We start from the raw sequence: 23959 nt of genomic DNA, 5'->3' as shown, positions 1-23959 counted from the left end.
GAAAAGCCACTACCCATTTCCTCATGACTGGAGAAGGCAGGAGATCGGGAAAGGTGCTGGCCCTGGAGGGAAGCTGGCCTGATCTGAATCTGTGGGCACTTCCCAGGTGGGCAGCTCTGCAACAAGAACTTAACCTCCCTGGACCTGATCTTTTTCACTTATGTGAAATGTGTACAATCATGCTGCCTACTTCATAGGACAGTTTAAAGGTTAACCATGCTGTTTAAGGAAGTGCCTGGCAGGTGGCAGATACTCTTAATGAAGAGGGACTCTTGCTGTTTTTATTATTTTATTAACTGTAAACATCCAGCTTTAGATATGTTAAAGAGAAATTATTTACCCTGGTTTTTTTCCCCCCATATCAGGGTGAGATCCGTCGCAAAATTCTGGTAAATTCCTCATTCCTTTAGTGCAAATAAAATTTCACTTATAACATCTGCACCATCAGAGTAACATTTCAATTATGGAAAGTGACCTAAACCAGGAAGGTAATACCATAAGAAGTCAGAAACCAAGGTTCTGAATGAGACATTTTACAGAGAATCCTCCCCTCCCTACCAGACATACAGGATTCAGAAGGAACCTGACGCAGGGGGTCCTGCAAGGCACTGATCACTTCTTGAGGGAAATTAAGAGAGAAATAACAGGGAAAGGTGATTGCTATAATGTGCACATTCACCTCCCCCAAGAGGCAAGGAGACAGAAGCAGGTGCCCAAGAGCTGACATAAGGCTTTGCGTATGGACTTTGTCTGCTAGGAGGAAAGTCTGATGTTGGTCACTTCCCCTCTGGAGAAAAATACAACAATATGAGGAAGCGCCAAGCACTGTGGGAAGGTTCCAAGTGGGAGTTCCAGCTCAGTGCAGGACATAAACAAAGAGGAATGACCAGCCTGGAGGTCTGGCCCTGCAGAACACGAAGGCAGAAAGTCTGGGAGCCAGTCTTCTGAGCCCTCTAGGCCCTGCTTTGAAGTGACTTCCCTGCCCAGTCCTAGAGGAAATCATCCAAGGCAAAGGCACATCTTGTGCTGTGTGTCACAGGAAGCACAGACTAGTATTTTCTTAAGACACATTCACATATTCGCAGATCAGTCACTGAATGTCACAGCCAGAGGAACCTCAGGGATTCACCCAATAAATACCAACACTGACATGTGCTAGCATCCACTTAGTTACCAGTATGATCAGTGCTGAGTTCAGGGTAAGGGAAGCATGTCTAGCAGGGCAACCTAATCTAATCTGGGAGGTCAGGGAAGGGTGAGACTCAAAGGATGAGCAAGAGTTGACCAAGCCAAGGGGTGAAGGGCATTTTGTGTGCAGGGAAGCACGTGCAAGGCCCTGCCGTAGGTGGAGGTACATGAATGGGGGGAGGTAAAGTGGGGGTCAGGTGGGGCAGGACCTTATAGGTCATCTCATGAGCTTCAGGGGGCTCCTAAAGTGTTGGCCAAACCACAAAGGTTCAGTTTTGGGGAAGAGAAGTCCACAGATTTCATCAAAGTCTCAAAGAGATGCAAAGGTTAAGGGGTGCCTGGGTGATAAAGTCGGTTAAGCAGACAACTCTTGGTTGTAGTTTAGGTCATGATATCAGAATCCTGAGACGGAGGCCCACGTCTGGCTCTGTGATCAGTGCGGAGTCTGCTTGGGATTGTCTCTCACTTTCCCTCTGCCCTTACCCCCTGCTCATGCTCTTTCTGTTTCTCAAAAAATAAAAATTAAAAAAAAGAGGGAGAGAATTCCAAAGGTTAAGAACCACAGAGCCAGTCCAACTCTCTCATTCCAAAATAAGGAAACTGAGATCCACAGAGGGAGACATTTCCCCAAGGTTTCACAGACAGGCAGAGAACTCAAATCACAGACTCCTTGTCTGGTGTTTTTCCATATCTACCACTGCCTTATTTCTGGCAGGGGTGTGTCAACAACAACAAAGTACTAAACCTCACTGAATATTGATACTGTATCCAAAACAAGGCTGCTTTGTTTCTGTTGGGGAGGCTTAGAAGTGACACTCCACAGAAATGAACTGTAAAGTCAGCCACTCCACCTTTCTTGGGGTCTAACCTACCTGCAAAACACAGGGGGTCAAAGCCTCCAGTTGCAGGCATCCCCATGAGACGGCTTCTGGGTTCTGAAGACCTCAGCGAGCAGGCTGGGTCACTACAGAATGGGTCACTACAGAAAGGGCTGTCCCAGCAGGCCCCTCACTGCTAACCCAGCAGCCAGCCTTCTCGAGAAGCTGCTCATTTGTTGCTCTTCAAAGTCAGGACTGCACCAGGAATAAAATCTAACCCATAGAACATGAAAGGGAGAAAGCCCACACCCCTAATTGTAGAATTCCACCAGGAACTGAAACAGAAACTATTCTTTTAAGTAAGCAATAGTAATTCGCCTCTCTGCCACTTATTTCATGATATTCAAAAAATACTCAGGAAAAGTTTAAATATGTGTGAAGAACACTTCTTAAACTTTTCATGCTTCCCAGAATACCTATGGGAGGAATTCTCAAGTGCCTGGACTGGCATTCGAGGCCCTGTGAAGTCTCGCCACCAAACTACCTTCCCCAACTTTGTCTCCCATATTCCCCACTCTGGGGCCTTGACTTTGGCCCAGGACTCAATTCCATGCCAAAATCCACTCCTGCTGGCCAGCACTGTGCCTCACCTCCTTCCTCTCCAGCTAAGCAATGGAAACCTAATAGTCAACATCCAGCAGACTCTCGGTGGGCAACGATAATGGGGTCCCACGACCCCTGCTTTGCTTGGGCCATGACAGTGGCAGAAGAGGCAAAGCCCTCACTGCAAAAAAGCTCCTGCCCCTTCTGCCAGCCCTCGTCCCTCTACAGCTCCTGCCTTCCAGAGACAGAGTCTCACCCAACTTAGTTGACTAAGTAAATGACTCACCACGGCCTCTACACTGAGCCGGATGGGCACGAGAAGAGTCACCCCTAGTTAGGCTCTCCGAGCCCTCTGAGAAGCACACCCCTCTAGTAAGAGGCTGAGCCCACACCCAACATGGGCCTTTAAAACCACTCATTCAACAAAAATCAGTGAGCTTCAGCTCTACACCAGGCACCCTCTGGGATCTGGGGAAATGGCACCTGACAAGACCTTACCTCCTGATAAGGGAAAAGATTGCAAAATGCAGCTAACAAATGCTCCATTAAAAGGAAAGGAAAAGAAAAGGCTGGCCTGAGGGGACCATGGCTGGAGAGGCCCCTATGACTGACATACAAACAAGAGCCAGAAGGAGTCAGGGCAGAAACACATACAGAAGGGCAGCCCAGGGTTCCCTGGCACTTAGGATCTAAGTGCTTCCCGTCAGGAGCACACAACAACCCAAACACTGGCCACTTCTCCTATGACAAAACGGATTTTAAGAGGAGGAGGGGTGAGCAACTCTCCAAGGCACACAGCCAGTGAATGACAGATACAGCATTTAGATGCGGCTGCTGACCACGGGCTCCGGGGAGGCACACCACACTACCAGGGGAAATAAAGTCTAAGTAGAGGGAACAGTGAGTGCAAAGGCCCAGAGGCAGGAAAATACTTGGTATATTCCAGGAACACTTGAAGGAAAAGCTCAAAAGCGTGCTCGGGGGCCAGAGCATAGGACGCCACAGGCCCTGGTAAGGACCGTGGACTGACCGCACAACCTGAGAGGAACTTTTGGCAACTTTGAACAGACCTAATTTGATCTAGCAAACACTCTGGCAGTTTAATAAAGATTGGATGATTGTGAGGCAGGAGTGGAAACCAAGATGTCAGTTAGGAGGGGCCTCTGCAGTCCAGGAGAGACAGCGGTGGCCTGGAGTAAGTGGCAGAGAGGAAGCAGGTACATCGAAAGCAAGCCCAGAGGACTGACAGAGCATGGGACATGGGTTGGGAGAGTCGTCAGGGATGATTCCAGGATTTCCGAGCCTGAACAACTAGGTCAAAAATGGCATTATTTACTGTCATGGGCACCCCAGAAGGAGCCAGTTAGGCAAGGGGCGAAGTGGAGAACAACAAGCTCTGGTCTATGAGTGTTACCTGCGAATCCGAGAGACATCTGAGGGGATAGTAAGTGGGCAGTCTGTAGTTTAGAGGAGAGTTTGGGGCTAGAAATAGAGATTCTGGAAATCATCAGGATTTAGATGGCACTTAAAGACATGAGGCTAGGGACACCTGGAGGGCTCAGCAGTTAAGCTCTGCTTTCTGCTCAGGGCATGATCCTGGAGTTCAGGGATGGAGTCCCCCATCTAGCTCTCTAAGGGGGAGCCTGCTTCTCCCTCTGCCTATGTCTCTGCCTCTCTCTCTCTCTCTGTCTCTCATTAATAAAAAAAATAATAATAACAATAAAGACATGAGGCTAGGACTGCTGAGGAAGAAATGAGGACTCAGCCCTAGGAGTTTCAAAGAGGTGCTCCAGAATAGGGCTGAGATGGGCGTGTCTTTATGTTACCAGGACACCTGTATACAGTAAGACAACTCAGGAGCAGCTTGGAAACACTCACCACCACGTGTTTCAAGCCCTAAAGTGAATGCTGGGTGACTTTAAATATCATCTAAATTTTTGCACTTGGTCTTCAAGTTCCAGATGTGTAGTTTTTAAATGTCTCGCTAATAATGGCTAATACATCAACCTAATTAATTAGCTAATATTCTGAGGCACAATATACATTTACTGTGAGATTCATCAAAGAGTTTCTTCATTAACTGTCAATCTTCTGGCCATCTTGTCAGAGCTAATTAGACCACTGCTTTTTACCTCCTATTACTGCAGACAAAAGCATGGGCTGCCAAGTAGAAGTGGTGTCAACACAGTCACTCTCTCACTGTTCACTCGTGCTTCTATTACTGGAATCATCTTCACTCTGTGATGCCTTTGACACTTACTCATTTTATGAGGGTTTCAGTACTGAGCAGCGAGCAGCAGTTTCAGCCTAGCTCTCCCATGTGCCGGCTGGGCAAATCACATAAGCCTTTCTGGGCCTCATCTTTTCATCTATAAAGTGGGGCACTACCTCCCAGCAGTGCTCTCGAGATGGTTAAATAGGTGTGTAGCAGAGCTCCCGGCATCAATGCATAGAAATTCTATCTTATATCCTCACTCCTCTACTATTCTAAGGACAACATTTTAGGTCAAATTCCGGAGACCCCTTCCATCCTCTCCATACTTGACCGTAAGCAGTGATTTGAGGGTGTCCCCTACTCATTCACCCTCCTGGCAGCATTATCATTGGGGACCTTGTTAGAAATGCCAATTCTCAGGCCAACCTCAGCCCTAGTGAATCAGAAACTGGGGGCTGGAGCCCAGCACCTTCAGGTGCTGAAGTCTGAGACCCACTACAAAAGGTGGGCAGCATTTTGGGAGACTCACAGGTCCTCAGGACACGGACCATCGGCTGTAGAGGATCTTGTCATCAATACTTGCTACCATAACAGGCAGCAAGTTACCAATTTATCGTAAATGCAAAGCTTCCTGTCTTACCAACTGTCTTCAATAAATATCAAATATATCACTTAAATAAAAATGAAATTTCTTACCAAAGTTCAATCCCCATACTCCTTTCTATAGCAACACGGAAAACAAAATCCCAGTCCAACTTAACCTAGACTGGTGTTGCTATATAATTATTTTTCCAACTTTCCTTGTAAGGCTTGACAAAAATACTAACATCCTTTCTACCCATTCCAAAGAATATTAATTTAAGATCTGGTTAACCTAATTTTCATAAGGAAAACACATTCTGATTGTTTTATGTACATGTTTATCATTTTAAAAACCAAACTATCCCAGATTTTGATGCTCCCATGAGTTGAGTGACTGGAACATACGAAGTGGCAGATGCCCACAGGGAGAATGGGACCCAAACCAAATTCAGCTGACCCTCCTGTGGCTTCTCTGGGCTTGATCCGGTGTTGGAACAGACCCTAGTTTTGAAATAGTTCTCTCACTGCAAACCAAGACCCTCTCCAACACAAATGTGAAACTCAGCAGTTGTAAATGATGCCTCCCTCAGTGTTTTCCCATCCAAACCAGGACACTCTTGAGAGTGATAGGGATGATGCTATTAATAACTATGCCAGGACAGCAGGTGTAAGCCGGAATGCGTGATCATCACCCCATCTGTCACAGTCTACATGAACACAGTGATCCTCAAAGTAATTTTCCTCTGGTGTCCAGACACCTAACTGTGAGATTAGAATGGAGCTACATTTATAAGCTCCAGAGTCTGACTCTTCAATCAAAGGCTAGGTGTTACTTGGAGAGGAGAGGCTGAACCAGTTGCAGTGAGCACCATGAGAATAATAGGGGCCTTGACTTATGTACCACCATGTCCCCAGCATCTACTGCCATGAACTGTAGACAGTAGGTGCTCAAGAAACCAGCTAAAAAAATTAGTCAATGCTTCACATTGTATTTCCCTGAATCTAAGATAGTATATTTCTTTATGATTTTACTTTTGAAATCAGGGTATGCTCTTTTATAATCTATCTTGCCAATGTATTTTTTTGTTTCCTGAAAAGTGTTAAGTCAATAATATGTCTTACATGTGTTGGTGCCATAGTATCAAAACAACACAGTAACTGCCTATCATCCCAGATTCACAGAGACATGTTAATGATACCCATGGGATCAGAGACCCTGTCATGGCAATCTCGAGGTGGCAATTCCAAATGGAGGCACGATTTCATCTAACAGAGTCTGCCTGGCCTTAAAATTCTTGGAGAAAGACTTGACCTCGCTTCTCTATAGATTATCTTTCCCTCCCCACCAGGTCAGTGATACCGTCTCATGAATGGGGCCGATAGCCTGGAATCCTGCCAAATGGTGCTGGAGTAAACGCCATCTGTGTTGTCAACTCATAGTACGTGCCAACAATGGTATCTAGGCAGTCTCAGATGGAAGCCACGGGGGAGCGTGAGAGTCTTTATTAAGAGCTGACATGCACTAAGCACTCACCATGTGCCAGTCTACAACACCCACCAGGCTCTGGGGCTCAACCACACGTTCAGGCTCCCTGGGCTTCCACTGGCTGCCCTTGGCACTGGTCTATTCAGATAAATACAGGGTGGGAACAACAGGCTGCCAGGGGACAGCATGGAGAGTACCCTCTGTGAGCTGTCCTTGAAGGAGCCCGGCAGAGCTGAGAAGCTCAGGTCCAAGTCAACAAGATCCATGGTTGGTAGGTACAGGAACCATCCTGGCTTAAAAGCTACCTACCCCATAGGAACCAAATCTCATAATCACACAGGTCTCCTCAAGGGATATGCCCAGTTAGAGGAGTCACAGTGCACTTAGGGAATCCCAAAGTATGGTGTCCCACAAGTGTTTACAAACTAGCTCTAGTTCTTCCCAGCTCAAGATACAATGGATTAAACCAGAGGTCATTTTTACCATGAGCACTGTTGCCCAGTAATATACCTGTCATTTGCCATAGTGGTTTTTAACATTTTAATATAACTTATAAAGATATTTAAGATTAAATGGTTATGTAAATAAATGCTGAAGAATATGTTAACCATAGTAATTTTTTATAAATTGTGGTAAAACATACGTAATGTAAAATTTATCATCTTAAGCATTTTCAAGTGCATGGTTCAACGGTATTAAGTACATTTACACTGTTACACACTATCACTACCATCCAGCCACATAATAATTTTGTTTTATAAAACTGAACTTAAAAATTGTTAGCCAAGGGATCCCTGGGTGGCGCAGCGGTTTGGCACCTGCCTTTGGCCCGGGGCGCGATCCTGGAGACCCGGGATCGAATCCCACGTCGGGCTCCCGGTGCATGGAGCCTCCTTCTCCCTCTGCCTGTGTCTCTGCCTCTCTCTCTCTATCATAAATAAATAAAAAAAAATTTAAAAAAATTGTTAGCCAATAATTCCCCATTCTCCCTTCCCTCAGCCCCTGCAACCACCATTCTACTCTCTTCCTGTTTCTATGATTTGGACTACCTTTAGGTATCTTTTTTTTTTTTTTAATTTTTATGTATTTATGATAGTCACAGAGAGAGAGAGAGGCAGAGACACAGGCAGAGGGAGAAGCAGGTTCCATGCACCGGGAGCCCGACATGGGATTCGATCCCAGGTCTCCAGGATCACGCCCTGGGCCAAAGGCAGGCACCAAACCGCTGCGCCACCCAGGGATCCCTACCTTTAGGTATCTTGCACAGTATTTGTCCTTTTGTGACTGGCATATTTCATCTGACCATAATGCCCTCAAGGTTCATCCATGATGAAGCACGTGTCAGAATTTCATTCCTTTTTAAGATTGGATAATGTTCCACTGTGTGTATACACCACACTTTATTTATTCATCCATCATTAGACACTTGAGTTGCTTCTACCTTTGGGCTATTGCGAACAATGCTACTATGAACCTGGGTATACAAATATTCTTTTGAGATCTTGCTTTTATTTCTTTTGGTTACATACTCTGAAGAACTGCTATATCTTATGGTAATTCTATTTTTAATTTTTTTGAGGAACTGCCATACTGTTTTCCATAGCAACTGTACCATTTACATTCCCACCGATAGTGCGCAATGGTTCCAATTTCTTTTTTTAATGTCCAAACACTACTGAGGAGTGGAAGAGCGTGACCTCAGAGGGCAGGAATGAGGCACGGGCAAGCACAAGGAGACATGATCAAAGATCTGTGCCTGGGGTGCCCGGGGGGCTCAGTCAGTTAAGCATCTGACTTTTTTTTTTTTTTAAGATTTATTTATTTATTCATGAGAGAGACAGAGAGAGAGAGAGAGAGAGAGGCAGAGACATTGCAGAGGGATAAGCAGGCCTCCCGCAGGAGCCCAATGCAGGACTCGATCCCAGATCCCGGGATCACGACTTGAGCCAAAGCCAGGCGCCCACCTGCTGAGCCACGCAGGTGTCCCAAGCATCTGACTCTTGATCCCAGCTCAGGTCTTGATCTCAGGGTCCTGAGTTCAAGGCCCTCACCCCATTGGGCTCCACTCAAAAAAAAAAAAAATCTTTCCTTAATCCCACAGACCTTCTGAGAAGTTGAAGACAAAGTTTCAGGTACTCTGTCTTCAGACTGTTGATCTGACGATGAAAGAAAAAGCAGTTGTCCACTGGTTCTCATCTTTACCGGTCAGTTTGCCTCAAAAAGTTTTAAGTCCCTGGCACTTCTGGGTTGTGCATGCCAAGTAGATTTCTATAGTCTCCCACACTGCAGCATTAAAGAGAAGCCCTGGAGAGGGGCCATGTGACACCCATGTGCAGTTGGCTGATGCCTATGCAGAACTGATCTGGGCAGCAATGGCTAGATTAAATGACAGGTAAGCCTGAGAGGATCTGGAGTTATACACAGAGATGTCCTATATCAACTCTATTCTAGGTAATGAGGAACTGCTCCCATGGATGAAACAACCTAGATGGCTTCTTTCCTCAATGACTGGTCCCCTCAGCTGGGATGGGTTCACCAGGTTTTTGGTTGTAACTGGGTCCCAACTTCTTCTCCATGAAGTCTCTGGGCCTTTCCCTGCCCAGGCGATCTCTGTGTGTCATCTCTGTGGCCACTATGCCACATGGAGGGCAAAAACTAGAGTGCCAAGAACCTTGGAACTGAGGGAGAAGGTGTCTCAGCAAGCCCTAGAGCCAGGGTCAGAGGTATGCCTCCAGAGCTGTGTGTGTAGAAGGATGGCAGCCTGTGCCAACAGCTCTAGTTTCTATACATCCTCATCAATACGTGTTTTATTTCCTGTTTTTTTTCCCTTTTGAAAGCAGCCATGTTAATGGGCATGAGGTGGCATTTGTGGTTTTGATCTACATTTCCCTAATGATTGATGATGCTGAGCATCTTTTTATGTTCTTATTAGCCATTTGCGTGTCTTCTTTGGAGATGTCTACTCAAGTTTTTTAATTGGGTTGCCTGATTTTTGTTAATCAAATGCCATCTTTATCTATTTCCAGAAAACAGATCTAGTTGTTAACCAAGGTCAAATTTTAAGTAGATAAACGTGGACTATGTGTATACAATGGAATACTACTCAGCAATAAGAAAGAGTAAAATACTGATAAAAACAACTTCATGAATCTCAAAGCCACTATGTTGAGTAAAAGAAGCCCATCTCCAAAGTTACATACTCGGTGATGTTCTGGAAAAGGCGAAACTACAAGGATGGGAAACAGATCAATGGCTGCTGGATGTCAGGGGTAGGGGAAGGGTCTGACCACAAAGAGACAGCAAGATGGAACCAAAGAGACAGCAAGGCTGTCATGGTGGTTACACATATCTAGAGATGAGGTAAAATTCAGAGAATCGTACACCCAAAAGAAGGTCAGTTTTACTGCATGTAAATTAAAAAAAAAAATGTTCATGCAGAAGGCAAAAGAGGGTTTTTTTTTTTTATATTTTATTTATTCATTCATGAGAGACACAGAGAGAGGCGGAGACACAGGCAGAGGGAGAAGCAGGTTTCCTGTGGGGAGCCCAATGTGGAACTCAATCCCAAGACCCCAAAATCATGACCAGGGCCAAAGGCAGATGCTCAACCACTGAGCCACCCAGGTGCCCTGCAAAAGAATTTCTCCTTTTTTCCACACAGACATTATGCTCAGTTACATGCATCATCTCGTGGAACCCTCACAAAACTCCAGGAATGTGTAATTATTACATCTGAACCCAGGTCTGACTGAACTAGGAGAAACTAAGTCCTGATTATTTTGGATACGTGAGATTCCATTCAAGCTTTTCGAGATGTGGAGTGTTTGCTAATTATTATTTCTCCTACAGTAGAAGGAATTTAGAGTGGGCAGAACCACGTCCACAACACGTAAATGAATCTTTCTCCCTGGGGACAGGGTCTACAGAGCTTCCACCAGATACTTAGTAGGACCTAACGATCTCAAAAAATTCAGGAATCGTAACTCAAAAATTCAGGAATCGTAACTCTAGTTCCAAGGTCCAGGGAGGGATTATGGCTTGCCCCACAGGGCACAGCGGGCCTCTGGCAGTGACAGTGCCAGACACTCAGGCCAGTTCTCTCCATCGCTCAAAGATGCCTCAGTTCCAAGCAGTCCTAGTGGTATGTCCCCCATGGTGATTTTAGTCCACACAATTTCCTCACCTACCAAGCCAGAGCTAGGAAACAGGGCTGAAATGCGGTCCAGGTCCTTAGCCCAATTCCTATCTTGGTCAAATATAAAAACTGCAGTTTACAACCCTGCACATTTAGGGTAATTAATAGAGACAGCTCCCAGTGAACAGAAAAAACAAGGATAGATCATGCAGGAAAGCATGCTTTTGATCTGTGCCTTTGGTTTTCTGATGAGCTCAGAGAATTAATATTTGTAAGGCACTCTTGACAAGCTGAGGCAGGAGCACAAATTAGTGTGGTTATGCTAATTAAGTGAGAGGTTCTGTAGCTCCAGGACCCAGTGATTAAAGAGAGTGAAAAGGGTTGACTGGTCTCTGGGCTCTCTGCAAAGAGCCCTGTGCTGAGTGAGCTGCAGTGACAAACCTGCAAGGACACTGTACACATTTCCTTTCACCTGTCACAAGAGCCCAGGGGGACGCAGGTGAGGGGAGATTCAGAACAATACATTAGGATTTCTCAATTTATCCTAATTGCAAAAAATTATCAAGGAAGAAAAATCAGGGTATGAAATCACCTGTTCATGGCGTTCAACACGATTTGTAAGTGACTTGTACAAGAGGACCTCAAACAGCTTGTGGCATTTTAACTGTCACAAGACAAAAACACCATACTGGGTCCTTTCACCTTCAGAGCTGAACAAAGATGGCTTAATGAATCCTGAGAGTCACCCCTGCAAGGAGAAACTTGGGAGGAAGCAAAGATACAGTGTGACTCTGAGATAAGCTGCTACCCATGAAGATGGGCCTATTCCTTCTACATAGACTTTAAAAAGAATATAATCAGGACTATCATCAATCTACCCACATGTGCTAGGGCCATGTGTAGTTGAAATGAAATGCCATCTATTCCCCCTATAAATGATCTTTTTGGAGGTTTATTACTTAGTTACAAAAATCTATTCCCTGGAATTCAGCTTTCTCAAATGTAAAAAAAAGAGAGAGAGAGAGAGAGAGAGAGACACCCTGGAAGGAAATACCTCAATAGCCTGCTCCCCATCTTCCATGAGCACAGAGGTCTGAATTTCACCTACATATGATTTTTTTTTTTAAAGAAACTGTCATTTTAGAGCAGAAGAGGATATTAGGGAAGAACAAAAGCTAATGCTTATGAGCACTTAATGTGTCAAGACTCTGCTAATACGCTTTATGTATATCATCTCATTTAATCTTTCCTCAAGACCATAAGGTAGGCCTGGTTATGATTTTCTCCATTTTACAGATAATAGAACAGAGACTTACACAGGCAAAGCAATTCATCCAAGATCCCACACCCATCCTATGGGAGAGCTGGATCCCAATCCACAGCTGTAGGACTCGGAGGCCCATGCCTCCATCACTGTTCCAAACTGAGTCCAGCCTCTCATTTCGCAGATGGGGAGCCTGAGGGCTCAGAGGTGCACAGATCTGGTGCTTGCATGCAGAGCTGGGGCCCATGAGGCGGGTCTCCTGACCTCCAGGCTGGGCTCAGGCTGCTTCCAACATGGATGAACATTGAGAGTATGAAAGCCTAAGTCAAAAGTCTCCTGCACATAGCACAGGTGGTGGCCAGACTGTCAACTCCCTAAGGGTACAGATGCCTTTGATCTTCTCAGTACCCTTCCCTGCCCTGGCAGACAACTGGCACTCAGGGAGTACTCAGCCACTAATACATAGATGGGTGGATGGTGGGTGGGTGGGGAGGTGGGCGGATGGAGCTATTTCAAGTAAGGACCTCTCTGTATTGTTCACATCCAAAGCAGATTCTCATACAATATTTTTAGCAAATTCACTTTTTTAGTCACCTCTGAGAAACCAGAAGCTACTTCAAAACCCTGTAGAGAGATATGGACACACCTTCAGGGCCCTCAGAGGGGCTGGAAAGCCCCAGGGGATGCCAAAGAAAAGACACTGAGGGTGGCTTCAGGCCAGCCTCCTGGTGGCTCTGTAGAGGACCAGCACTAGACTCTGGATCTGGGGAAGACAAGCAGAGGAGGAGGGGAAGAGAAGAGCTCTGCCTCCCACTCAGAGCGTGATCTCAGCTAGTCACTTCTCACCATGTCCCCTCCCTTTCTTCAACTGCCAAATGTGCACAATACCTGTCATTTTGCTCTCTCTACAAGAACAAAACTAATCAAATCATCCACTATCTAAAGGTAAGGCTCCTAGCAGTGCCTAGCACACAGGAAATATCCAGCAACTGTGAGCTGTTGTCCTCCTCAACAGAGATTAAAAATGCCATATGACTCCAATATTTTATCATAACTAAAGAACAAAACCCCAAACAACAGCAAAACACCTCATGTCTACAGAAGTGTTTTGAAAGCTATAAAGGATTATGTAAGTTTTACTGTGACGACAGTTAAGTGCCCCGCAGTATCAGTGTCATTAAAAACCAACGAAACAACTCAATACATCTAACTCCGCCCTCCCCCCTTTAATACTGCAGACTAGGCTCACAAAGAATCAGCATTAAGAAAGGGTCCAGAGATGGGTTTTGTCCACTCCACTGGGTTACAACAGAGGTGCCAGAAGCTCAGAAAGATTAAGTCATCTGCCCCAGGTCACCCAGCATGAAGCAGGCCTTCCTGGTCCCTCCTCATGAGCTGGAGCGACCAGGAGAGCCAGGTCCAATGTCTCCTCCAACATCCCCATTAGCATTATCTAGTGGCACTTTTAGTGTCTAGCAGCTAGTGACTAGCGGCTGCCTCAGTGGCAGCGGGGTCCCTGGAAATGTGGAGGCTCATATCTACCCAAATCACAACAGTCAAGAGAATCATGTCATCACAGCCAACAAAAATACAGATAAATGGGAAGTAGTCATATGGGCTGAGGTCGCAATTTGGCCTCCACTGAGCACACGACCATGGGCAAATCTCAGCTATTCTGGATCTCAGGATCCTAGGCACAAAAGAAAAGCTCTGTGTCTCAGTTTCGTCCTCTGCAGAAAGAGAAGTTCCTCTGTAAGGATTAAATGAGACCACGTGTGTAAAGCATGCAGCACAGAGGAGACTGGTACGGGTAATGTACCAGTGGTAAGTGCTCAATGAAAGTTAGCTGCTGTTATTATTTGCACTTATTATTGAGAGGAGGAGCCAAGAGTAGCCAGATCCATGACCTATGCACAATCATCCATCTATTTATTCACAAGCAGTTGTGTGAAGGAGAGGGATTATCCATAACCAGCAAATAAATAGAACCACTGTTTCCAAACAGAAGTTTTGGAGTTTTTTTTGTTTGCTTGTTTTGGGCCAACTAAGTGGTAGTTCATATCCATTCCATTGCACTGGACTTCCGCTGTCCCTCTTTTCATTCCACATCCACATCTACCTTCTCCCAAAGCCTGCCAGCATCACAGGCCTGCTCAAGGAGGCCATGGGCGGGCTGCCATTCTCAACAGTTTGGCATGCGGCTGGGAGCCACATCTGTCAAGTCCACACTGATGGCACAAATTTTTGAAAAGCTAGAAACTGAATGCCTGAACTCCGCCCTTTTGTCTCCCACCCTGGGAAGCACCACAAGCCACCCTGTGGTTGACAACTCCATTTCTTCCGTGCTTTAAAAGTGGGGGAGAGTTTGCTGATCACAAAACTTAATTTGCAGTAAAATGACTGTGTGGTGCCAGCAAGCCAGTGAAAAGCAAGGAGAAAGATCACCTTTGAGGAACTAATGAGAACAGAGGGTCAAAGCTGTTGAGGGCCAGTAACAGTATTTTAAAAAGACGCAGTCTGGACTGCAGTCGGGACTGGTTCAGAGAACCATCATCAATCTTCAGAACCACAGCCTGGAAGAAAAAGGTGGGGAGGAAGAGGAACAGTGACCATCAGATAGCAGACTTTCAATCCGGTAGGTAAATCTCTCCACTGCATCTTTGCCCACAGAGGAGGAGGATATGACATGAGAGATTCTGCCTAAGGCCTTTGACAAAGAAGAAAGGGGGAGCCAGGAAAACCCCACCAGCCCACAGCTCTCCTACCCCCTCAGGGAGCATGTACCATAAACAGAGCTGATGGTGCAGGCAGCGTGTCCTAAATAACACTCAGAGGCCAACTGACAAAAATAAGTAGGTGCAGGGACTCATCGTGACCTGGTTGTGGGCAGCAGGCTGAGCAGAACAACTGGCGTATGCCAGTGGTCTGTAAATGAGAGGCAGAGTCACAACTGTTTAAATGCACACGAGTACTGTCTGAGAGGACTCTATCCCTCTGCGTCCCACAGACCCGCACAGACCGGTCGGCAGCTGCCTGACCATCACAGTGTCAGAGCTGAGTATGGCTCAGTCTCTCATTGTGTTGTAGAGCTTTCTCAATTGAGTGTTTTGGGACTTTGATCTCAGTCTCACTATGAGATGAGGAAAAAGCTCACCAAAGCACTCAGGAAACTGAACTAAAACAGCCATCAATGTACATGGTTAACACAAACCCCCAACTATCTGCAGTTTCTGATCAGATTACAGGTCTTACTAAGTCACCAAGAAACATTCTAACTGGCAACTCAAAACCCAGAAGCTCCATTTAAAGGTATTTTGGGGAGCCTTGCTGGCTCAGTCAGTGGAGTGTGAGAGTCTTGATCTCAGAGTCGTGAGTTCAAGCCCCACAGTGGATGTAGAGTTTACTTAAAAGGAAAATATTTAAAAATAATAATAATTCTGAGACTTGGAATCAGAGACCTAAATTCATTCTATGATTATATCAACTAAATCCATTCATTCTTCAAGTAATTACTGAGCACCCTCTACATTCTAGTTGCAGCACAGGCAAGCCTGTGGGGGGGACCAGACGGGCACACTCCCTCAAGAAGCTAATGCTCTAGTCAAGACTGTATTTGTTGATTTTTAACTTTCAGGAAGGAAAGCAAGGCTCTGGTTTCTGAATGAGCTAAACAATACCATTCTACCCAAGTGTTTATTTGGGGCCTTCCCATGGGATTCATTATCTGCTGGAGGAAGAGAAGGCACTCGGAGACCAGAGCTAGCTGGTTTTGGTAGAGGAGGCTGAGCACAGCTAGGAAGTGGGTTTTCACACTGTTTGGTGGAGGACCCAAGAAGGATCCTTGGCGCCACAGCTGAGCACGTAAGATTCACTGTCCTCAAAGTGGCTCCCATTACCCATTATCTAACGGCCCCCTTAGGTTTAGAAAAGGACCTGCTGGGCCGCCCTGGTGGCTTAGCAGTTTAGCGCCGCCTTCAGCCCAGGGCGTGATCCTGGAGACCCAGGATCTCACATCCGGCTCCCTGCATGGAGCCTACTTCTCCCTCTGCTTGTGTCTCTGCCTCTCTCTCTCTCTAATAAATAAATAAAATCTTTAAAAAAAAATAAAATAGGGATCCCTGGGTGGCGCAGCGGTTTGGCGCCTGCCTTTGGCCCAGGGCACGATCCTGGAGACCTGGGATCGAATCCCACATCGGGCTTCCGGTGCATGGAGCCTGCTTCCCTGCCTGTGTCTCTGCCTCTCTCTCTCTCTCTCTGCGACTATCATAAATAAAAAAATAAAAAAATAATAAAAAAAATAAAATAGAAGAGGACCTGCTGCTTTCAAACAAAACAGGAAAGTACTAATTTCAGAATCCTGACCCTTCAGAGCACTGATGGAGAAAATGAGAACCAGAAAAGGGAAAGGACTCCCCAAGGTCACAATGACAGGCCTCCAATTTTTAGTCAAATGGCTTAAAACAAAGAGCCAGAAACTAAGATGACAAATCCCTTAATAACTCACAAACCATGGGTTTTGTTTTTTTAATCATAAAAGAGCCTTTGGGGCAAGGTGGGTGACGGATCAGAGGGACACCTGTCCCAGCAGCGTGGCGCCCAGTCACCCAGTCGGCTGCTCCACGGGCGGGGTGGCTGGCGATGCTACTGGGCCCGCTGCTCGTCCCAGTGCGTCATCTTATTATGGCAACGGGGAACACATCCAGCTGGCCTGAGGTAAGACCCAGCCCCAGAATGCTCAAGGCATTCTGCAATCCGGGCTAATTTGGGAAATGATTTTTCTGCAAGCTCATACATGACTCATCTTTATAGGCCTCCTATCAGGTCTGTCGGCTACAAGGAATCCCATTCAAACCACCTCTTGCCAACAGCTGCTCAGGAGACCAGGAAACCTTTGGGGTTGCTGTGGCTAATTTTGTGAAACATAGCCTGCATTCATACTAGTCCTCTCCTGATAGGACTGCTAATGTTATTGGTATCATTAGTCTCATATGCAGCCTAAAGACTGCCCTGGGCCTACCTTAATTTAACTGAGGTCCCCCTCCTGCCTTTGGTAAGATCAGAAAAGAAATGAAACATCAACAGGAATTAAGATGGAAAGCTACTGTGTCCCCAGCACCATAGAGACTCTCTAAGCAGTGCTCTGTGAAGGCAGAAAGGCGGCTGGGGACCACTGGGGTCGGTTCCCCACTGTACTGCAATGGGGCTATAGTCCCCCCGCCCCCACAAAAGTGACCAAACTACCCAGGATCTTAGTTGCCCTCAGGTGCAAAACAACCCACTACTCCCACCCCGTCCCCCGCCCAGGGCCGGTCCTGAGAACAGAGTGAGATGACTGGGTCCCTCACTGCATTCTCAAAACCACAAGACACTGCAGGGATGTTCAAGACTGTTTTGATGTTACTTTTGGACTGTGACCCTGGAAGGGCCAGCCTTCTGCGGACTCTGCCACTGTGAGGTGTCACGGTGTTTGCCAACAAGGAGGGACTCAATTGAGTGTTGCAGGTGTGAGTGAATGAAGGACTACCAGGTGCCATAAAAAAATGTTGTATTTGTTGACTGGATTCATTTTGACCACAAAGACTGTTAATTGTGGGGGGAAAAGGAAGTGTAAAATTTGAAAGAAGCTTTAAAATTGATAAAAATACAGTGACTGCTGATCTACAAGAACTCTTTACCAGGCCAAAAGTCTACAGCCTCATGTGACAGTACTTGCATCTTTCCTCTGTTCTAAAAATATGTAATGACAGAAAGTTACTGTGAATATAGTCGGTGTACAATTTTCTTTCTAATCAAAGACTCTTCACACATCTGTAAAATGTACACTTAAATCTGAGATGCCAAAGTTATTTTGTCCTCTGGCGGTGCACTGGTCTGGTCATCCTGCCACCATGTCAGCCCCAGTGAACAGCTCAGGGTCACAGGGAGCCTACAGGGCTGGCCAAGGGTGTTGATGAGTGATAAAACTCCTAGACGGACTGCTCTGCTGGGAACGCAGACCAGGGAAAGAGAATTAAAAAAACAAACACCTGCATAATTTACATCTTCATATCACGTATATACTTTGATTATCTTTCCTGGTGAGAAGGTAAGGCCCAGGAGGCAGAGATCTCTGTTGTATTCCAAGGACCAGAAGAGGTCCAGGCCCCTAGGAGATGCTGGATCAACTATCTGGTGAAGGAATGAAGGCACGAATGAGCAAGAGAGACTCTGATGAACACGGCGTAACTGAAGCCACCTTCTTTCCCATCCCTCTGTTGCACCCTGCTAACTCAACTCACCCGAGTCTCACTCTGAATCTCAAATCCTCACAGAACTGGCTCCCCAAGACCCACCCCTACAAGCCTGATGTGACCCCTCCTGAGCTCCCCCGTGCTCCCCACACTGCCAGAGCCAGTGCCTGGGCTATACACTGCGATGTCTACTGAGTCTAGCGCTGCCATCTCCAGAGCCTCGTGTGGAGCCTACACAAAATCAGTGCCGAATGGAGGGACCGAGGAATGAATCAATGAAGGAATGGGGCAAAGATTTCAAAGTCCAGATGAAAAGCAAACAAACACAAATGGTTTCTCCAAGGAAGGGGCCACAGACTCAAATGTCAACAGCCCAAGTGGGAAACAGGAATCAGAGCAGTGGCTGGCAGCAGGAGTGGTGGGGCCCCCCCGCCCATGCTGCCTTGTATGAACGAAACAAGGCCTTAGAGCTACTTCTTTTTTCAGGAGAACCAGAAAGCTGAGATATGTGAGTGATTTCCTGATTTTTAAATACTGGCCACTAGTTCTTTTTTTCAACAATGTGTATGGATCAAACACAACATGTCTATGGACTGAAACCAGCCCAGAGCCACCAGCCAGTTACCTCTGTTCACAGGCAGAAGAGGCATTTAAGCTCCAGAAACATCAGGGAACATCAACAGTCCGCACATGATATGCTTGCCGGAAGGAAGCACTGAACAAAATGAGACGCATCATGCCTGTGTGCAGGACCAGAACCAAGATCACTGGTTCCCCCAAAGTGGCCTTGGGGCAGCTACACATCTCCTGCCAGTGTGGCCTTTCAAAACTGACATCCCCAACCCAGAGTCCAGTGTCCTCCCTTGTCCAGAGCTTGGGAAGAACCCTCCCTTGTCCCTTTTAGCTCTTGGGAAGAACCTCTTGTCTTTGCCAGGCCTACCCACAAGCTCACTCCAGGGAGCTCCCTGACCCATCAGCCTTCGCCCTAGCCTTCTTCCTGGGTCCTTCAATGTCAACCCTCCTCCACCAAGCCTCACTGGACAGGCCCCGAACCAGCCAAGAAGCTGACCCTCTGCCACCCTCTGGAACCCAGACTGTCTTGATCCCACATGGGGCCTGGAGCAGAGAGGACCAGGGACAGCTCGAACTGAGGCTTGCCTTTCTGCATCCCCAAGAAATGGTAGGGTCTCAGAGGAAGGCGATGCGCATGACCCCTCCCACAGCCAGGCTCTGCCGAATGAGTAAGTCAGTATACTCCAGAGCAGCGGGAGGGACAGTCTCAAAAAGATCTCCCCCAGAGGCGGACAATGACTTGCTTACTACAATCAGGCTCCGTTACTTACCAGAGACTGCTTGCTTGCTAACCGGGGTCCCCACTTCCCCCACGGACCTTTCTTTTCAATGAAACGCTGCTGGTGGCTTATAAGAGTAGGAGGTTTAGAAAACACCAACAGAAATCTCGTGGAAGTGCAAAGGGAAGTCCACCTACAATGATCAGCAGAAACCACCGGGAAGATGTGCCTGTCATTCCAGGAGCGTCCTCATCTCCCCTGACGGCTGTGTGTGAATCACAGCCAAAGGCCTAATACCACAAGGATGGAGTTCTTGCTGGCTCCACATGAAGTGCCAGCCCTGGTCTTCCTGCCAACCTCAGAACTCTCCTGCTTTGCCTCTTGAGTGCCCCGCAGCCCCCTGCTCGGCCCCTTCCACTCTGCCCCCCCTCCCCCCCCCCGCCCCGTCTCCACTCCACCTGGGGACCCCTTACCCTCTCCACGGAGCCCAGCACAAAGGGCGCCCCCAACGGCCTCACCAATGAGGCCCCCCTTTCCCGCGGCCCAGGCCCGGGCTCCCGCGGCGGTGCGCTTCAGGCGGCCTGCGGGTGGGGTGTTGGCTAGCTGGGCTCTCCGTGCCTCGGGCGGGCTTCTCTGAGGCAGGCGCGTAGCGGTCTCTGCATCTGCTGCAGCCCGCAGCCCGCAGCCCGCAGCCCGCAGCCCGCAGCCCCCAGCCCGCAGCCCCAGCCGCAGCCCCAGCCCGCAGCAGGAGGCGGTGCCCAGAGAGGGCCAGTCTGTGCCGGGAGGACCTACGCCGGCCTTAGGCCTCGGTGCTCGGAGGACAGAGGACAGCAGCGCCGGTTCACCTCATCCGCGCGGTCTGGGCTTCAGGAAGCGGCCCATGGGGTGCTCACAGGTGCTTTTTGGCTCACTTTTCACTCTTCCGCAACTTTCACGTTTCTGACAATGAACGTCTCTTTGCAATCGGAGAAAATCCCACTGGCGTCACACTTCTAAGCCAACCTCCCCGGGAGTACCCACCATTCTGGGGCACCGTTCACCGAGTCCCTGAACCAACCAAGACATTTCTGGGTGGGCGCCGCGCACGCCCGAGGCACGGCGCTGCAGCCCCGGGCCCAGGCTCCCAGCCGGCCCGAGCCCCCGTCACCCAGAACCGCGGGGGCTTCCCAAGCGACACTCGGGAGGCGCCGCGGAGCCCGGGGCGTGGAGACCCTCGGTCAAGGTGGCAGAAGCGTCCTCCGGGGCCCGGCCGCGCTCCGAGCAGCGTCCGCGTCCGCGTCCGCCGGGGCTCCGGGGCTCCGGGGCTTGCGGCTCGGGGGTGCCGCCGCCGCCGCCGCCCGGACGCCCGAGCCCCGAGCCCCGAGTCCCGAGTCGGGGCGCTGAGCCGCGCGGGCTCCGACAGCGCCCCGGGCCCGCCTGCCCGCCTGCCCGCCCCCCGCGGCCGCCCCGGACCGGGGGTCGCTCCTGCCCTGCACGGGCCGGAAGGGCCGCTCGGGGTCTCCGGGAGCACACAAAGGCGGCGGGTCGCCTCGGCGCGGGGGGGGGGGGGGTCGGCGGCGGGGACAGCGCGCGGGCCCGCCCCGCAGACCGGCCCCGGAGCGCCCGCGGGCGGCGGGCGGCGGGCGGCGGGCGGCGGGCGGCGGGCGGCGGCCCCAGGCCTGGGCGGAGGCTCCCCCGCCGCGCGCCAGGCCCGCCCCGCCCGCCCCGCCCGCCCCCCCCGCGCCGCCCGCGCCGCCCGCGCCGCCCGCGCCGCCCGCGCTCACCTGCTTTCTCCAGCCGGCCGGACATTTCCGGGCTGCGCCGGAGGCCGAGGCCGCCGCTCCTGGGGCCGGGCCCCGCCGCCGCTCGCCTCGGCCCTGGCCCGCCGCGCCTCACACCCGCGCCGGCATGGCGGGCTCCGCGGGCCGCGGCCTGTGCGCTCGGCCGGCGGCGCTCCCGCCCCCCGCCCCCGCCCCCGCCGCCGCCGCCGCCGCCCCCGGGGCCGCCGCCGCCGCCGCCGCCGCTCCGCCTCCTCCGCTGCCCCTGCCGCCGCCGCCGCCGCCGCCGCCGCCGCCGCCGCCGCTGGCCCGGCCCCGCGAGCAGCCGGCCGCCGCCGCCGCCCCGCCCCGGCCGCCTCCGCCGCGGCCAGAGCGCCCCCTGCCGGGCGCCCGCCGCGCCGCCCCGAGCCCAGCGCCCCCTGCCGGCCCGGAGCCGCGCGGAGCCCGCCCTGGCGTGGGACGCAGCGCCCCCTGCCGGCCCGGAGCGTCCAGGCCAGGGCGAGGGACCCGCCCGCGCCCCCACCGGACCCGCTCCACACCGCGGCCGCAGACCCACCACCCGGTGCCCGCGGGACCCGAGCCCCTCAGCCCCTCAGCCGAGGCGCCGCGCTCCCCGCCCACCCGCTGCGCCCATCACGCAGGACTCAGGGGCCTCCGCCCGCCAGAATCTCCCCGCCACAGCCAGGGAATGACGCCCCCAACCAGCTCTCAGCACCTTCTTCGTGGCTGGGAGCCTGTCCCGACCCGCCCGCGGGAGACACAGCACTCCCCCGGGGGGGGGGGGCGGGGGGAGCCTCCAAGCCCGGGCCAGGGACTGACATCCCCAACCCAGAGTCCAGTGTCCTCCCTTGTCCGGAGCTCGGCACCCCCACCCCCACCGCCGCCCCCCGAAGCGGGACGCACTGCCTCTTTCCAGAACTCTAACCTTCATGCCTGGAGCTGTGATCGACCCCACCCGGGGCTCAGAGCCCCGTGCTGGCCCACAGGCCCGGCCAGGTCCATCACCTGGGTCTCGGCAACTCACCCGGCCAGGCCTAGGCTGGACCCACTGCAGACTCCGTGTTCCCTGCCATCCCAGGGGCTCCCACTCCTGGACTCACCTGACCTCCCCTGCTCTCCCCCATCTGACACTCAGCACGCCCTGAGGGCAGGAGCCACCTGGCCAGGTCTGGGCCTGACCCCACCCAGGGCTCAGTGTCCCCAGAGGCTCTTTCATGCCAAGGCTTGGGCCCAACCCATTAGGATAACTGACCCCTGCCTGCTCTACTCATTTGATCTGCAGATGGGGACTTTTTATGCCTCGCCCCATCTGGAGCTCAGGTGTGGACCGTTTCTGGAATGGTGACTAGTTAAGTAAAAGTCACTGATTCAAGAATCAGGACTCCTACTAGGGCTAGGCATTGTGTTGGGTGCTGTGTCCTATGAAAACATGCATGATTGATTCTTTCCTCCAAAGAATTCCAACTTGGGGAGTCAAAGTTAACTCACATAATGCAGGTATACATCATAGTAACAAATTTTAGCCTCACAAGGGATGTTCGCATGTGGAAAAATCTCCTTCGTCCTGCTCGCTGTCCTGGCCCGAGCTGGAATGCAAAGAAATAACACAAAACCAACTCAGCTAGTTTTCCCTCCTGTTGCCTGCCGCCGCCGCCACCACCCCCCCCCCCACACGCACACACCCACATGGGTAAATTAAATAATCTGGTGATAGGAACAGGATTTGGGAGAGGTGCAGGGAGAAGGAAGAGGTGGCTGACATTGTAAGAGGTTCCTATTTCCATCTCCCTGCATACTCTGGTGGGTTTACTGATTCTGCAACTGATGGCAGCCACATTTCTAGAGTTGTCAGTTCCAGCCCTCTGGGGGGTCAAAGGCAAAGCCAAAGATTGACAAATTCATTTCTCTTTTTGAGCTGATGAATGGCTGCTCTGAGCCGGAGTGGCACCACTCAGCTCCCTTGGCAGCTGCATCGCCAGGCAAAACTGGCCCTTGGCCCTACACCCACCTCCCTGACACTCCCAAAGCTGCTCCAAGCCTTCTAGGCTTCCGAGCTGAGTCAGGCCAGAATTTTAGGTCCAAAATCCTAGGTGCAAAATAGAAAATTAGACTGAATAAATAAATAGGCCCAGTCAGAGGTTCATGAGAGCAAAACCAAATATATTTAATGACTCATGATATATCAAACGGCAAGGAATTTTCAAACAATAGATTACTTTATGGATAGATCTTACTTAACGAGGGTTATTCATCAAAGGTGTGCGTAACCATAACAACACACACAGGCTAACGAAGCAAATAAATTCCTGAAGCCCTGTTTCTCCCACCTGGGACCCTTCCCTCATGCTGCCCATCCTGTGTGCCGTGTTCTCTCTCTCCTCTCCACCCA

The 23959-nt window shown here is 50.0% G+C and overlaps 1 protein-coding gene across 2 annotated transcripts in view; it reads right to left on the bottom strand.

The window, feature by feature from the left end:
• Positions 1-21725, bottom strand: part of RAPGEF1 (Rap guanine nucleotide exchange factor 1) — a 137049-nt gene extending 115324 nt beyond the window's left edge. The window contains exon 1 of one of the 2 annotated variants that reach the window (XM_055317586.1): positions 21577-21725. In XM_055317586.1, coding sequence (XP_055173561.1) covers positions 21577-21601 — 25 coding nt within the window. In that variant the 5' untranslated portion in view covers positions 21602-21725. Of the gene's footprint in view, positions 1-19146; positions 19187-21576 lie in introns of those variants that run through there. The other variant, XM_055317592.1, reaches the window with a different exon arrangement.
• Positions 21726-23959: the final 2234 nt, after the last annotated feature.

The sequence above is a fragment of the Nyctereutes procyonoides genome, unplaced genomic scaffold, assembly GCF_905146905.1.
Source record: "Nyctereutes procyonoides isolate TBG_1078 unplaced genomic scaffold, NYPRO_anot_genome, whole genome shotgun sequence".
NCBI classification, from domain to species: Eukaryota; Metazoa; Chordata; class Mammalia; order Carnivora; family Canidae; genus Nyctereutes; species Nyctereutes procyonoides.
Note: the sequence above shows the minus strand (reverse complement) of the source record. Positions and strands in the feature narration are given on the sequence as shown.